The 19,172-nt window shown below is 42.2% G+C and overlaps 1 protein-coding gene across 1 annotated transcript in view; it reads left to right on the top strand.

Moving 5' to 3' along the window:
* The window catches only part of LOC308074200 (CUB and sushi domain-containing protein 1-like), a gene marked incomplete at its 3' end in the record, with an annotated part of 656,606 nt that overhangs the window by 337,847 nt on the left and 299,587 nt on the right, over positions 1–19,172 (top strand). The window contains exons 7-9 of the mRNA XM_080413541.1: positions 2,105–2,182; positions 12,449–12,530; positions 18,376–18,500. Of these exons, the coding sequence (XP_080269667.1) occupies positions 2,105–2,182; positions 12,449–12,530; positions 18,376–18,500 (285 nt within the window). The remainder of the gene's footprint in view (positions 1–2,104; positions 2,183–12,448; positions 12,531–18,375; positions 18,501–19,172) is intronic.

Below are 19,172 nucleotides of genomic sequence, written 5' to 3'. Positions count from 1 at the left end.
GTGAGAGAAGATGGGGAACCGGTGGAAGGGGTTTTAACCCATTCAACCCGGGAACGCATCTGTGTCATTTTAGATGTCTTTGGCTCTTAAAAAATAGTACACAATGCAAGCTCATAGCACGGCAGCTTGTAGATCTGCTATTATTTTTTTATCGTGAAAAATGTGTGCAAATCTTTGAATATATATTTCTTTAAGCAATTTTTTTTTAAATATTTTGTTCCAGGGATCTCCAGAAGCAAAGATTTGAGTAAATAAATGCATGTATTCAAAGATTTGCACACATGTTCAAGAATTTTCAAAATCTACAAGCTCATAGCGCTATGAGCTTGTATATCTGCTATTTTTTAACAGCCAAAGTATAAATTAATGGTTATAGCTAAAATCTAAAATGACACAGATGCGTTCCCGGATTGAATGGGTTAAGGACGGAGAAGAAGATGGAGAAGAGCTTACTGGGTTAGAGACAGGACTGAATCCTAGTGCAATAGAAAGAGGACTTAATAGTAGTGGATAATGAGAGGAAGAATGTAGTGAGGATAAGGATAAGGATAATTCCTTTTAACAGGTCGTTCATGAAAGTCCTTGCGGTCTTGTTTCCAATGAGAACCTGTGAGCAATTGGGGTTAAGAGTCTTGCTCAGGGACAAATTTCATATCATCGGCACATATGCTGGGATAGCCTGGAATTGAACCTGGGGCAACCAGGGCCAGCTGGTTCCCTAGGCGGGCTCACTAACCACTCAGCTATGGCCGCCCCGAGTAGTGAATGAAGGTGGAAGAGGTCAGGTGCTAGGAGACCAGTGCTAGGAGACCAGCACCAGTGCACTTACGTGTACCATAAATAGCTGATCTAAAGCTCACAACGCGTCACAACGCAACTATTTTTGGTGTGCGACATGGGCGGCAAGCAACCAAGTATAAATCAGGCTTAACAGAGAGGTTAGAGGGAGAGCAGGCTCTAGATAACATTACTATGTCAAATACATTATACCAGCTCTATGAGTAGGACAAGGCGATAAGGAGAGGTTAAATAAAGAGTTAAAATAATAATTAACTATCCTTATAGGCACATTTGATTATTTATTCTCAACTTGGACACAATAACAGTATAAATATCACCTTCCTTTAGAAATAGAACTCAGGCTTTTCTTCACCTGTCATGCAAGACCTCCCCTGGCACCTAATTGGCTGGCTGCATGACTCAATTAGCATATTAACGAACATATTAGTTTCCACGTGGCAGAGCAGGTTTAATTGGCTGTTGCCAACAGAGAGCATGCTGGGAGATGTACCAAGATCTCTCCTTCCCTTACTTTCTCCTTCTCTGCCTCATTCTCCCTTATTTCCCTCTGTGGGACTAGAGTGCTAGTTGGAGTTTTGCCCTGAAATCAGTCCTCCCCTCAAAGACAATTATTTGTGTGTGTGTGTGTGTGTGTGTGTGTGTGTGTGTGTGTGTGTGTGTGTGTGTGTGTGTGTGTGTGTGTGTGTGTGTGTGTGTGTGTGTGTGTGTGTGTGTGTGTGTGTGTGTGTGTGTGTGTGTGTGTGTGTGGGGGTGTGTGTGTGTGCGTGCGTCATACATGCATGCATGTATAACACAGATGTATGTGATATACAGTACAGTACTACTCCTGCCAAATGCATTTCTCTGTGGATTGTTGTTGGGTTGTGACAAAGATGCCTCTGTGGTGCTTCTGCAAAAAGAGGGGAAAAAAGATGGAGTGCATTCTAATGATGCCCTCTCACTCAGCTGCTCTATCCCCCTTTTCTCCTTTCTCCTCTCTTTTCCTCTCGTTGCTACTTGTTTATTCTGGCTCCTGGCTCCTCCTGTATCTCCTCTCCTCTCCTCTCTTCTCCTCTCCCATCAAGCCGAACCCTCAAACCTGTTTTTGATTCATTGCTCTTTCTTCTCCTCTTCACACAGAACAGGCAGTATGGTGTCTTTTCTGGATTGCATTATACATGCTTTGAACTGTTATAGCTAAATTGACTTTGAGAAAGGATAATTTACAGTTTAATTCTCTCTCTCTCTCTCTCTCTCTCTCTCTCTCTCTCTCTCTCTCTCTCTCTCTCTCTCTCTCTCTCTCTCTCTCTCTCCCTCCCTACAGTAAAGAAAGCGATAGAGCTGAAGTCCAGAGGAGTGAAGATGATGCCCAGTAAAGACTCGAGCCACAAAAATGCCGTTTGTAAGTTAGCACCCATTGTGTATGTGTCAGAATGAGTGTGTTTGATTGATTGATTGAATATTTTATTAGACAGAAATGTAAAACAGCACGAGTACAATCAAACACTTTGTCTAAAAGGATAACACCAAAAATGTCCTTGCGGTCTTGTGGGGTCCAAGGTATTCAATTCATCAACATATAAAAAATAGCACAAAACATTCAATATCATCACAAATATAAAACACTATATGTACAGAGTAGAAAAAAAGGGGGGGGGGTAAAGAAAAGGTCGGGGGGGGGGGGGTCGCCTGTCAAGGGAGAAGTGATAACTACCTCCAACCTTGGGCCTCCTGAAAGGTGAATTTTCAGGGCTGTTTTAATGGAAACCAGTGATGGGGTGGGGTCAGGGCCTTCCACGCTTGGGTGTCAGAGAGGGAGTGTCTATACCAATGGTTCTCAAAATGTAAAATGTCAAGGTCTCCCCTAAACTCTGACAGAATACAAATGTAGCCAAATGGGCACGTCCCCATTTGCATATGGTCAGAGTTACACTCTTGTAAGGGTCCATTGAGACCCCCTAAAGGAATCCAGAGGGTCCCTGGAATCCATTTTGAGAACCGTTGGTCTCTATATGTTTGTGAGAGCGAAAGGGTGAGTGACGGTGCCTCCTTTTATGTGGACCCTGGGAAGAATACCTTCAGTGCCAGTTAATGGGTGTTTGTCCGCACAAACTAGAACTTCCCATAGCTCATGTGGTGCTAAAGCTCTCCTTTGAAATCAATGCTAATGAATATCTTTTATAGGGTGGAAGCCTTATTTGTTGCTACACACACATACTACTTAGGCAATGTGACATATAGGCGTTTAATTATCATGAAAGCCCTTCCTCATACCTCAAGCATTCCCTTGCATTTAGCTTCTTAATGAAAGCCTCATTAATAATTCCACTGGTTTACTCAGCACTCACTCAGCCAAGCATCTGCTGGTTCAATTAACAAGTTAAGTGTGCGTGTGTGTGTGTGTGTGTGTGTGTGTGTGTGTGTGTGTGTGTGTGTGTGTGTGTGTGTGTGTGTGTGTGTGTGTGTGTGTGTGTGTGTGTGTGTGTGTGTGTGTGTGTGTGTGTGTGTGTGTGTGTGTGTGTGTGTGTGTGTGTGTGTGTTTGAGAGAGAGTCTTGATTGGCCTGTTTGTTTATATCTCCACTTGTGTGCTTGTATTGTTGCAATTATAATGTAAATGTGTGCATACATGAACAATGAGACATGAGTCATAGCAATGCATCACAGGTGAGTTTCAGAGCTTCATGGAGAGTTCACAATACATGCGTGGTGTATACAGCCTTTTGCAACACACTTGAAACGTGTTTGAAACTCAGCTGTAACGCTGCAAACATCTTTGTCTCATCTTTGTGAAACTATAGTCTCAAATTCAGCAGTCAATCAACATGCACCGCCAGGTAATTTCAAATGGATGGCTTTTCATTTTAAGTGATTGATTTCAACTAATCAGTGTAGTTTAACAACAAATTGGATCGTCGTTTTTATTCATATTCCTGTGATTACCACATATTCCATCTTGGCACTTATTCCTTACCCATTCATTTGAACTGAAGTAAGAACATCTTCAATCCAGTCTGGGAGTTGACTGTCAAGCCTTGATTATTAAAAAGTTTGATATTCACAGCAGTCTTGAAAAGGTGCCTACAACCAATTAAATCTTAACTCTTGACTAGAATACATGATGCACCCCTATTATCCTCTGAGTCTTACCTATTTCTATGATTAACACATTGTGTGCCAGAGGTTTATTCAAATATTGTACATTCAGTGCCTGCATATCTTCCATCCACTTACGTTGATACGTTTCGTGCTGTAGAAGCCCCGACGCGGAAGTGCATGTAAACAAAGCGTGCGTGCGAGACGGCGGAGGGTCCCGACTAACGCCTGGAACAATAATATTTCTAACGCGATCCTCCATTGCAGAGTGATCGCCGATCGAAAACGGCTCACTTCCACCACGTTAAAAAGAAATGGAGATATTAAGCTTTTAGTCAATGAGTTAACATTGGAGCGGCCGACCGGAAGGATTTTTGACATGGATCCACATCCGGCCTCTCCTTCTCAGAGACTCCTTGGATGATCCCAAAGTTTCGTTAGAGCGCCCCACGTGGGCCCCACGTATAAAAAAAAAGGGTCAAAAACTGTCCGGACCGTTTATAGCACATGACGCATGGATTCTCAAAAACGGTCCGGACCGTTTTTGGCACACAATGTGTTAAACAACACATTATGTATGTTGCATGAATTGCATAGTAGGATAAAAATCTTATTGAACCATTGAACAGGAGCGCCTATAATGCCAAATTTATACTCTATGGTGTCTGTTGCTGAAAAAGAGCAGATCTACAAGCTCACCCTTATGGTCGCTAGCTAGATAATAACAGCTGGCCACTGCTATATCTGCAGTAAAGCCTATTTTATACTTTATTTGCCCATGCCACTTTTTGAAAATAATAGTAATCAACAAAAAAGTGTTTTAGTTTATTTTTAAATAATCCTGTCTTCAGTCTGACAGGAATTTACTCTCTGTGAAGAGCTAAAACCATGCCTAGAGATTGGCCTGTTAAAGTGTCAATCAACCACAATTCATATCAGTGCAGAGCAAACAAACATATCAGGCATGCTGCACAATCTCGCCTGGGATGAGAAATATTCACCGCTGGTGGGCGGGCAAGTTCAATTTCCAACCTTACTGGTAACACTGCCGGCACATATCCCACTTGTAATGTTAATAATACGCATTGCTTATCTGTAATCATTATGTCGAGTCAGAGAGTGGGGATAATGACTTTAACTGCCCTGGACTCTGCTCCGTTTAGTTTAGTTTTTTTCTCCCCCTTTTTTTCCCCCAGTCTTCAATTTAAATGATTTTTTTGTTTCTCACCCTGGGAGCCAGGCTCATTAAAACACTCTAGTATTTTGTGTCATGGTGAGACTGAAATAGAGTAAGTGGAATGTCCCACCCTGGGACCAACGCTTGTTATGTGTACCAAAAAAAAGCCCACACCAAAAAACAGTAAGCTCTCTCACCCTTGGACCCACTTTCAATAAACTATCCTAAAGTATATTCCAGAGCCCGTTTTCATTCCCAAACCTGTCTTTGAACAGCAATTCTCTCTACTTTCACGTGTCCCAGCAGGGATATTACAGCTCTATGGCAGAGGATGTGTAATCTGCAATCTGTAATCATTATAGGGAACCAGTGACTGATAGTAATGAGTTTTACCTGTCTAGAGATTGGAGTGCTTATGAATCATAATCACAGAGATTTTCTGTACAAGTCTCTAGCCTACGTTATATTTGATAGAGAGACAGACTGATTAAGGGTCTTAACTGCCGAGAGAATGATCCACTTGTGAATCACAATCACGCCGTTGATTGTAATCCTACCTAATGCGTCCATGGATATGGATATGTTATTTGGTTGCATAATTGGTATGGTTGCATAAGGTTATAGGGTTAGCTAATCCCCAACCATGATAGACAGACAGACACTGACGGAGAGATATGAGGTGGACAGACAGACTTAAGCCCAAAATGACAGATTTTCAACTAAAATGCATCATATTTTTGATACGTAATAATAATAATTTAGGCTTTAAAGAAATACAGTCGAGAAAGGAGTGAGAGGGGGGAGGGGCAGGCAAATAGATGGACAGACAAACAAGACAGGTGAACAGAGAGTGATGGGTGGAGGGATACAAAATGGCACACATGAAAGCAAGCAGCCCACACTGGGAGTTCTTCTCTGCCAGTAGTAACGGCATCGCACTGCTGTGAATGTGGAATAATTATAAAGATGGCAAAAGATCAAGACGGATAGTTTTACTCGTACGACGATGGCGTGGTAATGAATCATCACGGTGAGAGTCTGATGCATAATCCACGCTCTCTCCGGGGCTTTGTAACAAGATGACGCCAGGGCGCCGTCTACAAATCACGCTCCAAGATGTGATCAATTGTAAAATTAACTGGTTGTAAATTTCACAACCCGGCACTGGAAATGAACAAGATTGGTACGGCACCTCTGCCGCTCCCTGGAGAGAGCTTAGGTAATGACTATGACTCTTGCCATCTGAACCTTACGATTCACTTCAGTACAGTACAACAAACTTGTGGCTATGACGCAGCACAGATAAAGAAAAAACAATCTTATTGATACACATATACAATACATAATATTACTAATTCTACTGTATTTATTATTTCAAGTTCAAGCTGTGGGGAGCAGGTGGACAGTGTTGGTCTGTCTATGGCGGGCATGCACATACATTATGCCCATATATGGACTGGACATGCCTGACGTCAATGCAAATCACCCTTATTAGGCAACGTTTTCTGTTGTGCGAAACATCAGCCTAGAGCTCGATCAGTGTGTGTGAGAGAGCGAGAGAGAGGAGGGGGGGGGCAACACCTGGGTCATTGCGCGGTATTGCTTTGCTTCTGATATCGTTTCTGTCGGGTGGAAACCTTGTATGTGCAAAACCGTTCCTTTTTCATCATTACTTTAAAAACATCTTTAAATCTTACATTAAAATTGGCTTAAGGGAGGACCGGCGGGCGGGCCTGCCGACCATGTCGTCACGCTGATGTCACTATGACTCAGCCATAACCATATAAGGAGTTCCCCAATGCAGCTATGCCCAAATATGCAGTGTGTTGTCTAACCTCAATGTGTCATCATGGCATCAGGCGCAAACAAATCAGTGAAAAGGGGTAATGCCCATATATGGGCATGCTGATGAAATCAACGATCTCCAAAATACGTCAACAATTTTTTTTTATTATTATACTGAAAATTGCCGATCTACAAGCTCATGAATGCCTCACATTGTGAGGCGTTGTGAGCTTGTAGGTCGGCTATTTTCTCAACTCGTGTGCGACACTCTTGTATGATGAAGTAGAGTATTCATTTACGAAAATGTAAAAGTTGAAATATGAAGACATTTTACAAGGTTTCTTCCTGACAGCAACCGTATTGACAGCACTGGGGCAGCAGAGCGGCCATCTAGGAATTGGATGCTTCCTGGTCCAATCCCTGGCTCCCCCTTGGATCCGCGTCGAAGTGTCCTTGAGCAAGATACTGAACCCCTAATTGCTTTTGATAAGCAGGTTGTTGCCTTGCATTGAGTGTGTGTGTGTGTACGTGGGTGAACCGTGAATGTAATTGCACGTAGAGTGTTCGCTAAAAGCGCTATAGAAATGCAGACCATTTACCTTTTTTTTCTTGGCTTTATTGACCCATGAACACAAGAGGGTGGCGGAGATAGAAAAATGATAAGAGGATGTGAGAGGGAAGCGAATTGAGCAGAAGAGTGCATATCAACAAAATGCACTTCACACACACTCTCCTCGTCCACACATCGCCTGAAGAGCAGCTCGATGGCTCTTACCCGAGTCTCTCTCACACACACACACACACACACACACACACACACACACACACACACACACACACACACACACACAATCTGTCTCTCATTTCTCTCGCTTTCTCTGACCTTACTTTCTTTTTAATGGTTCACTGGTCAATAGTAATGACTATACTGCTTTAAAGGTACTCTGCTTCCCATTCCCAAAGTGAATGAGTTTTATATTTATCTGCCTACACCTTGCCCTCAAAGTTGGTGGGTTTCTTTTTTACATATTGCACTTTTTTCTATAAGCCAGTGGTTTGCAAAGTTTTTCTCCAACCCAGCGGTTTGCAAACTCTTCTTTTTTGGTGACCCACATTTTCTGAAGCGTTTCTCTCACCGCCCAAAACTGATTTTGGGGATGTTACTTTGCTCTTGAGGCTACTAACACAATACTACTTTACAATATTTATTTCTTTTTCTTTTTCCCTGAACATTGTTTTTGCAGGCCTTTTGTGGCAGTTAATGTAATGTAACAGAATTTCATTGAATTCTCTGACATCCAACAAAATGCTGTAGGTATGTTTTTAATTACCTACAGTTTTATTTTTCTTCATCTGACCTATATTAAAGTTGAACATCTTAAGCCTAATTTTATTTATACTTCCTTGTAGTATAAATAAATTAGTATAATTTTGGTTTGGCCAAACTATTTTATTCAGCCAAATGTAGTTGACTGTTAACTTAGTGTTTACCCACCATTCATATTTTAATTCATGACATAGACACTGGTCTATGGGGTTGAACCTGCCTACCTGAACCTACCTACCTGCTTTTTTTTTATTTTTTTACCTTCGCTCTCTATCATTGTATAATAGATAAATAATTACGTAATAGGATATTGAAGCAAAATAGTATTTACTGTTATTGTTAGGATTGTGTTAATCTCTCAAGAACAGATTCAGAGCTACTGGGGGCGCTGTTTTTCCTTTTTATTTGACGATGGGTTCCCAGATTGGGATTGTGTATGTGCATAACAGCTTTTGCACTCAGCGAGATGAAACAGGAATAGAAATTGTGTTTTAACATTGTGAAAGTGTTGCAGGTGTTTCTTAAGATGAAAGGCACTTTAAAGATGTGGAAGTGATGCTAAAAGGATGTTAAGCAGTTTGTGTTTGGAATAGTGGATTCTTTCAAGTGATAGTACGGCACTAGAAAGGATATTTGACAATTGCCCAACGTTGTCATTGTCATAAATCTGAAAATCTCCCGTTGTTTGTGGAAGTTGGATTTGCTACGAGCAATACGAATATTTGCACTTGAGGCGAACACCTTTTCTTTTTTTTCAACAATGATAGTGAGACATAGAGACACGGTGACAAAGAGAGTGTGAAAAAGGACATGAGGGACAGAGTTGTGTGTGTGTGAGCTGAGCGTGTGTGCTGTAGTGTGTGTAAAACCTATGGTTTTGGACAGAACATCAAAAGACAGAGGAAAGCAACAAGACAGTGCATTCTGTTTGCATCATATCAACACGAATGCACACACGCACACACAAACGCATACACACACAAACGCATACACACACGCACACACGCACACACGCACACAGGCACACAGGCACACAGGCACACACACACACACACACACACACACACACACACACACACACAGACACAGACACACACACACACACACAGAGACACACACACACACACACACACACACACTCACAGGCACACACTCACAGGCACACACATTACACTGTACACAGCAAATCAGCAGGCGCTCTTTCATGCTAAGATGCACAAACTTCTGCATCCTATGGTGTTGTAAATGATCTAGCGTGTGTGTGTGTGTGTGTGTGTGTGTGTGTGTGTGGAAAGAGAAAGGCAAAGGAATAGGGCGTATGACAAAATGTGTCAGTGAACAAGGTGAGAATACAAAACCAAAGAGAGAGAGCGAGAGTGTGGAAACAAAAATAATATGAGATAGAGTGAGAGCCTACATAGTATGTATGTGCTGTATACATGCACGTAATATGCATGCTTGTAAGTATGTACTGTAGCTATCTGCTGTATCTATTGTATCTACTATTGTATTTTCTTTCAATTTAACTTATTTTTCCTTTATTTTATTGTCCTACATACACACACACACACACACACACACACACACACACACACACACACACACACACACACACACAGAGACACACAGACACACAGACACACACACAGACACACACACACACACACACACACACACACACACACACACACACACACACACACACACACACACACACACTTGCTGTTATATTTATATGTTTTTTTCTTTCTGGACAGCAAGTCAACAGCAAGATTAGGTACCTAAAGGGCAGTGAATGGGGCGTAGAGTGGGAGAATATCATTGCTGTCGAACAGAAACCTCGTATCTCCATATTTCAATGTTTTTTTTTTTTTTTCCCGTACATTAACGCCCAACTTCGTCATAGTACAGTGTTTAAAAGTAGCAAAAATAGCCGATCTACAAGCGCACAGCACGTCACGGTGCAACACGTTGTGTGCTTCTATAGATCGGCTGCTTTAGCTATTTTTGATTGATTATTGATTATTTACATTTTTGGGTGAAAGTGGTTAAGTGTGTCTGTGGGTTTTATAAATATTGAACCAATGAGAAGTATTAACCACTTAAACCCCAGCATCCGTATTGTGGGGAAAGCTTTTTTCACTGACAATAGCAGATCGACAAGCTCACAACGCGACGCGTTGTCTCGCATTGTGGATAATAAGCTTTCCCCACAATAACAGAAAACAGAAAAGACACAAGTATTGAGCCAGATGGCCTCAGGGTTACCCATATGGGATTTAAAGGTAGGGTAAGTGATTTTCTTTGGTTAAAATAAGTGTTAAATAGCTCTATATTCTGATAGTACTCATTGCTATAGAGTGTTTGTTCAGTAAAAGGAGTCTCCTTGTCTCTCCATCTCTTTATAAAACAGAAAATGCATTTTCGTTTCAGTTTCAGTTTCATTTCCAATTTTATCCAATCAGGATAGAGAACTCAATCAGGATATAGATTAAACAAGTGAAATTGGAAGTGATGACACTAAGAAATGAGCAGGCAAAATTGGAACTGGAACACTATTAAAATTAAGCTTAAAAATTGGTACTTTCTCCTGATTGGCTGAGATTTTGACACCTACCGGAAAATGTATTTTCTGTTTATTAAAGAGTTGGAGAGACGGGGAGACTCCTGTTGCTGAACAAACACTCTATAGCAATGATTACTATCAGAATATAGTGCTTTAACCTTTTAACAAAATACTTTTGGTTTTAACCAAAAAATATCACTTACCCTACCTTTTAAGTGGTTAACAAGAGCATGTGACTAAATAATAACAACAATGCATGCACTAGCTGGAACACAGGTTCTGTTTTTATTTTTTCCATTTTCTCAGAAGTAACGGTTTTGGACATACAAGGTTTCCGCCCGACAGCGACGGTGTCCTGAAGGCATGGTTTTCAGAGCAGAATGGATGGCAGCCACACGGTGTCCGTGCTGACCTCATAGCTGTCTTGTATTTATGACCCAACCGCAATTTCTTGCCAGGACCTGCATTCTTTCATCGTATCCGTCATTTTCAGTCCATTTATTTCCTCGCTGTCAGGATCCTCGGTTCACTGCTTCTTCTTTTTTTTCTCTTTTCCATCAACCGCTTCATGGGAAGACCCGCATTCTCTCATTGTATGCATCTTTTCGCTCCATCTGTCTCTCTATCAGCAAGCATCTTCTATTCTCTGCATTTTATTTTTTATATCTACCATGTTAAAGAAATATTCCACCATTTTAACCACATGAACCCTAGTGTTCCTATTCTGGGCATGTCATAATAGGGGAACATTCGTAAATGGTAAATGGTGCATTTACATAGCGCCTTTATCCAAGGCGCTTTACAATGATTGTGCATTACATTCACCCATTCACACACACATTCATACACCGATGGCAGAGGAAACTATGCAAGGCACCAACCTACTCATTGGGAGCAACTAGGGTTTCAGCGTCTTGCTCAAGGACACTTCGACACTAAGTCTTGGGGAGCCCGGGATCGAATTGGGAACCTTCCGGAACCCAATGGGTCAATGAAGTACAGAGCTTAAGTGGTTCACTTACTTTAACCCTAACCCTATATGGACTATCCAATTGGTGTCAGGAAGGACTTTTTATTGGTTATATTATTTATGATTAATGGCAGCTGCCATGTTTCCTCAGTGGCGACAGTTTTACATAAAGAAAGATACATTATTCAGACAGAACTAGTTTCCACAAGTTTCTCTTGTTTCATATGGTCTCTTCAGGCTGCTACTTTAATTCCAGTATATGACTGTGTATCATACCGGAATCTATATTCAATTTACAAAATGCTTAATCTGATAAATTAATCAATGGAAAAGGTGCCTCGTCGTACTTCATCTGCCAGATGAAATGTGATGCGCATGCTCTTCTGAGTAGTCTCTCTGCACATAAAACACCTAGTTTTCACAGAACCCAGCCATCCATCATCAAATGTTCCCTACAGCATTTGAGTGTAATAACGGTGCATGGCTCCCTTTCAAAAAGTATTTTATTGGAGGTCCTTGTCACAGGTCAACACATGATCCTCATCCATCTATTCACAACTTCACAACCGTCACTTGACAAATATTCATTTATTTTCCAAAAGAGATGACAATTTCAGACTTAGATTTTATCTTAACTTTGAATGCTGGAGAATGTTCATTGTCTTCAGTTCTTTGTGCCTCTACAAAGTGTTTGTGTCTAGATATATTTCCACACAACCACTGACTGCTGTCTTCTCTTGAATTCCCAGTGAGTCAGAGTGGACTTGCGGGTGATGTTTGCCCTGATCCTGGAGTTCCAGAAAATGGCAAGAGGATGGGTTCCAACTTCCAGTGAGTATCATTACATTTTACTTGGTTTTCCGTGATTGATTTTTTTGGGAGTTTTTTTGCATCAGGTCTAGTCATGGATGACGAAAACAATGAAGTTTCCTTGACGGTAGTGTGGATGTTTCGTGATTATGTGACCAGAATTGTTTCCAGACCATTTGGATAGTGTTGCTGTTTGCCTAAAATACAAAAAAAGTTGTTCACCTCTTACTATGTGTTTAGTTTGACTAATAGTTACCTTATTGGCATTAACATTAGCACCATGCTCCTGATATCGTCAAATAAGTAGAAGATAGACAACATCTACCAACAAAACCAGAGGTTTACATTTCATTCAACCAAAGTTGTATGAAATTCATATGGCTTGTGAGCAAGCCATAAGGTTTTTGTGATTCGGCTAGATCAACATTTGCAAATGTTGCACCCTAGCAAACATAGTCTGTCAATTTAATTCTGAGACCTGATGACTATACTGATAGTCAGCTATTGTTAGCTAGCATTTTACATAATGTTATATTAATATGCAAATGAAAGACAAACAAATAGATCCAACTCAAAATGACATTGTATGGTTGACTACAATCTTGTGACCATCTACCCATGAGGTTTTGCCACCTGAATGTGCATACACCCAGTGATGTTTGTAAGCAAGAAACCAGTCTATGGAAACTTGATCATATACAGTATCACTGCAATCTATAAAATACATAATGGCTTGGTAGAGGTAGATATAGTTCCATTACAATGTTTAAAGATATTTTGGGCCATTTATGCCCAGAGTGTAGAGAGACAGGAAAGAGTCAAGTCAAGTCAAATGTATTTATATAGCTCATTAAAAAACAAGAGCAGCTGACCCAAAGTGCTTTCCAAAACAAGAGCAAAAAATAGACCTTAAGTCTATTCACAAAGCAACGGAGAGGGAGAGAAAGTCAGAGAGAGGGAGAGAGAGTCAGGGAGTGACATACAACAAAGGACCGCTATAGACTCGGGAATCGAACCGGCGACTCGCTGTCAGGTATCAGAGCCTTGAAGGAGTAGTTAGCCCAAAACATTACGTATTTTTTATCAATTACACACGCCATGAAGCCTTGAATTCATGGAGACCTTTTTTGTTTTTGTTGCATTCCTAAGCCAATACTTTTACAATCTGGGAACCCATCGTCAAATAAAAAGGAAAAACAGCGCCCTCTACTGTTTTTCACTCTTCCATTTGACTCTGGGCGGAGCTGTACGGAGGACCTTTGCTCACGGAAAACCGGGGTTTTGGTCTGCCCTCAGCCTTCCACTTCCGGTGGTGCGACTATGTTTTCATTCCCACTAACAATATTTCTCCACGGAACACTAACACAATTTCTCCCAAAGAACATGGATCGTTTTGGTTAAGCCCACTTGTTTCTATGATGAAAGAGCAAGTTGAAATGTTACTAACTTTCTGTGGTTTTGTCTGCTCCGAGGAAGCTATTGTTAAATGAGTTTCGGTTTGTTTCCAGTGGGAATTGAGCCGCACACATGTAAATCCCGCCCACTACATTTGATTGGGTAAAGCGCGGCCTGCTTCCTGATCTGAAGGCACGCCCACGCCACGCCAATGTGCATGGGTTGTCAACACGGCTACCGACAGATCCAAGCGCAGCTATGGATCTGTTCTTGAGAGATTAATACTTTTATGACTGGCGATGACCGGCAGAGTCTATCCGGTAGGAGACTCAGGCCCCGTTTAGACGAAACGGTCTCTAGAGAAAACAACAATATAAAATATCAGATGTGCCTTCCGTTTAGACGGAAACTTATCGGGGGTTGAAACCACCTCCAGAGTGGAAATCTTTGAAAACTCTTCGCCTTGCGTCTCCATGTAAACGGGAAACAGGGGAAATCCGGGAAACAGGGGAAATCCTGGAAACGGGGGAATCCGTGAAACGTGTGATGTTGGTGCAGAGCCGTAGAACCACTGTTGCCAGATTTCGTGAGAGATATAAGCAGCCAGTTATGTGTAAACAAGCCCAAAAGAAGAGACTAGGCTACATGAACACTTTAACCTATACAGTACTATTGGCTATTTGAAAAAAACAAGCCCAAAGTTGCTTATAATAAGCAGACATGGCAACCCTGCGTAACCACACTGCATTGGTGTATCTTGCCACACCAATCGGAGAGGACGACCCTTTTGGAACCCAAAACTTTAGGTACAACTCATGCCAAACTCACGGCCAAAGCACTGGTCCACTTCTCTCCCAACTTGCTACAAAAATCGCTCATGCAAAAGTATATAAGTACTTCTACTTTTCTTTCCACCTTCCACCTTTTCTAATAATCATAAAGTGCTATATATTTCAGCTCGCAATTTACTTCCGTGCTGATCATGAAACGTAAAACTGCTCACATTTTTAACAGCCAATCATGTGTGCGAAAAAGCTGGCAACGCAGGCTACGCCAATCATGTGCGAGAGATCTACAAGCTATGGTCAGACGTGCTATGGGTCATACACCGTATCTTAGCAACAACGAAAGCGCTAACTCACATTGGTCGTGTCATGCTGAGGGCAGTTTCCAGACGCCAGCATCGAATACTCGCTTGCACAGCTCGCTGCCGCCATCACAGTCAGACGCAGCAACGAGGGCTCCGTGATAGTTGTGCGAGCTGAGCTGGACAGCACAATCACCGTCATTTCTCTAATAAATCGCCCTGTCATTCATATTGTCAAGACTTTTAGGTCACTGCAGCCTGCTACTAATGTAAAGAAGGTTTATGTCCACTATTGTGATAGCGTTTGTTGTATTTGAATGATTAGTGCCCAGGAGTGCTTAACATGAGCCGTTAGCATGCGGCTAACGCTAACAGACTTTTACCGTTAGCATGTAGCTAACGCTAACGTGGTTGTCGTGGCTGAAGCAGCTGTGAAATCACTTTGTCAACAATGCACATTAGTGTGGTGAATGTTAATATTGCTGCTCAGTTAGTCCATTGTGGATGGTGTATTTTGTGGGCTCATATGGTTTCAAGGTGGGCTGAACTATAAGGGCCTACAGTGGGCAATGTCAGCGGGATCCACTTGGGTCCCACTTGGGCTTGCCTGTGTGGGCTATACGTGGGTTCTACCTGGGCCCTAGGTGGGCCCTAGCCTCGATCTCCAGGCTTTTATTTTCCTTCGCGTTTTGCTGAAAAAATAAGAGGCTGGACCAGGCTGTTGACATTCCTGGCATAGGAAGTGGGAGTCGACCTTTCATTTCCCCAACCAACCAGAGTGCAGTGGGCGTCGCTCCAAATGTTGTGACGTCAGGGCTCTCAATACTGCACATTGGGGGAGGAGGAGGGGCGCGAGGCGGGCGCACAGATCGGTGAACCAATGGGAGCCCACGGATGTTTTCTCTGGAGATTTTGAATCCACCCCTCTATGCCAGATATCAGACGTGCTCATGACGCTACGCCACTGATATGCGCTGCCAAGTGGGCGCTACGTGGGCGCCTAGTGTAAACAAACAGCTGTGACAGGAAGTAGAACGGAAGTGCTTCTATGCATTCGTGACTGGTCTATCTGGCAGTGCGTCACCGCCACCTAGCCACCTGGCATACACACTACAGCATTTTCAATCACCATTGCGCCTCCATCTAAATGCAGAATAAAAAGTGAGAACTCAACGGGACTTTGCTGTTTTCTCTAGAGACCGCTGTCGTCTAAACGCGGCCTCAAAGAGTCTCAAAGAGTCTCCTACTGAGCAGCCACCCGGTCATGAAATTATTGGCTTCAAAGCCACAAAAACAAAAAAATCTTGAAAAATGAATTCAAGGCTTCATGGCGTTGTGTAATTGATAGAACATATAAGTCCTTTTTTGGGTGAACTACTCCTTTAACCACACCCCGGGCCTGAGCAGATTTAAAAGGACACTTTCCCCTTAGGACACTATGTAGCTTTAAACTGTGGTGACAATATATGGATGTCCTGTTGTGATTCACCAAGCTCTGCATTCCAGTTTCACCTGGTTCTCTGTATACTCTCAGCAGGTCAAAAAGATTCATCCAAATACAGCTTGGGAGAAAACAAACTTAGACAAAAACAGATTTATCTTTTTAAGTATAACTCCCGCTGTTTCCCGTCACTATTAGCAACTGTCACTGCACACACGCAGTAGGCCTATTAAAGGAGATGCCTGTGTTTGAGCAAGGTCATTACCTCTGTGTGCGTGTTAGAGAGTCACTTCCAATCATCATTACACACCAGGAATCAGGAGCCGGGAACAGATGGATGATGCGATGTGACACCGTGGTGGAACCTCAAGAGCGAAAAGCACAAATACAAACAAAACTTTCAGGAGATTCGACTGTTGAAAGTTGGAAGCTAGCTGATAGAAAGGCTTGCACTGTCATGGGAATCTTAAGCCACACCCCACGAAAGTTGGCTGCTGCCAGAGACGTCTTGATATCGTTGTGAAGGAAATAAAAGCTTTATCATGTCTAAAGGCATGACAGTGCGGTGGTTAGGCAAGAGTTAGTTGTCTGTGTCACCAGAAGCGTGAGCGTGTCATCAGGTGAGGTGTTTAGCTCCACCCAGAAAAACTGCTCCCAGTGTTGGGCCCACACAACCTGTCTTCGCCAGGTGGGGGAGGTATTGACTTCACAATACAGCCTCCATCTGGACTCGCACAGACAGTAGAGGGGCCCACACCGCTGCGTGTTCAAACCAATCAGCGGCTGCTAGGGGAGGGATCATCCAATCACCTGCCAAGTAGCTTGGAGAAAAAAAGGGACCGCCCCTTCATCGATTGTGCTACCGAGGTCCCAGATGGAAGTAGCCTGTGAAACAAATGTGACGTGAGCTTCTTCCATCTGGCAGAGTCAGGTTAGGGCCCACAGGCCTTAGCAGAAAAACGTTCAATTTTTTCATGACTTTGAAACCAAATGTTATATACTTAACAATTTGTTTAACCATTCTAATTTGGCTGGATGGTTTATAACATATTATTCTGTGGTCTGACAAAATGTGAATACGTAATACTGTTTATAGGCCTACGCATACTGGGTTAGGGTACTTCCTGTTTACATGGTCTTTAACTGTTTTATATATCAGTGTTGTATATCATTAAAATCTCACATTTGTGCCAGTTATTTGGGGGCCCACTTGCCATACTCTCAAAGCCCACCAGTGGGCCCCGGCCCACAGGTTGGGAACAGCTGATCCACAGTTTGTGACTCTGGAGAAAGAGACCCACAGGGAGGGTTTAAGATAGGCTGTACTGGACAACACTGTCCAATGACGCGGCGGAGCCAGTGATTAAGCAGGGTCTTGCAGAAGATAGAAAATGTTTGGCCAGGTGGTACTGTACCAGACTGCTGTGTCTATCAGCAGGGTGGGGACATTAAGCTGTTCAGACAAGGCATCGTGCAGAGTAACAGTTAGAGAGCTGGGGTGTCCCTTACATGTATTTGACAGCAGGGAGTTTGAGATCGGGGTGGAAGGGGGTGACCGGGACAAGTGACAAACAAATGGAGGGATGGAGATAAGAGGGGTTGAGAGGATACGGAACAGTTTACACAAAAGACACAAAGGAGAGGAGGAAGAGAAGAGAAGAAAAGAGAAGAGAAGAGGAACGAAATTAGTGAAGAGGAGAGAAGAGAGGAATTAAAAAAACTAATTAAATCAGCTGTGATGACAGCTATATTATACTGGGATTAAGGAGCCAATTAATCATTAATAGCATAATTATCATTCTGATTTCATTATATTTCATTATTTTCTCCCATGTTGGATCAAGTGTCCGGTTCTCGCTGTGATGATAGGCATGCTCTGTGGGAACACTGAACACATAATTATAGTTTTAAGATGTTATTTGTTATGTTTTCCCATACTACAGGGTTGGATCCAGTGTCCAGTTCAGCTGTGATGACAGTTATGTTCTACAAGGATCCAAAAGTATCACCTGTCAACGAGTTACTGACACGCTGGCTGCATGGAGTGACCACAGACCTATCTGTAGAAGTACGTTTTTGTCTGTCTGTCTGTCTGTCTGTCTGTCTGTCTGTCACGTTGTGTTGCAATGCATTGAATTGCAATGCATTGAATTGCAACGGCGTGTGTTTTTTAAATGTGTTTGCACACCCAATCATGTCGCATGAATTGCGCAAAATGGGTCACTGTTTTTTGTCCATGTTATGAGAGTGGAATGTGTTTTGCTTGGCTTGTTTAGATGGATGAGAGGCTGACGTGTCCAGGCACGCACTAAACATAGGCTACACAGATGGCCAGCACACCCTGCTTTGGTTGAACTGACATTATAAAACATTGAACGGTAGCCATGCCTACTAATTATACAGTATTAATTACATCGATTGCACGTTTATTCCCCAAAGTGTATGAATATTCGACGTTCACTTATTTATTTGACAGCCCTTCTATCTATGCTACATTTTGTATAGGCTACAGTATTATCTGGTTAATTAAAGTAACATTTTAGATATTGCTGTGTACCAGGCTATTTATCATTCCCAGACATGAATATATAAAATATAAATAAAACACCCATGCAGATACAATAACAAAAACACAGTTAATTGAATATAAACATTTCAAGCTTTACTTTAATTTCATAAAAACATCTCTACTGTGCACGCTATGGAGCAAATATCTGTCCTGGGGCCCAACATTCACCAA

The sequence above is a fragment of the Gymnoscopelus braueri genome (assembly GCF_963280865.1).
Source record: "Gymnoscopelus braueri genome assembly, chromosome: 1".
NCBI lineage: Eukaryota > Metazoa > Chordata > Actinopteri > Myctophiformes > Myctophidae > Gymnoscopelus > Gymnoscopelus braueri.
Note: the sequence above shows the minus strand (reverse complement) of the source record. Positions and strands in the feature narration are given on the sequence as shown.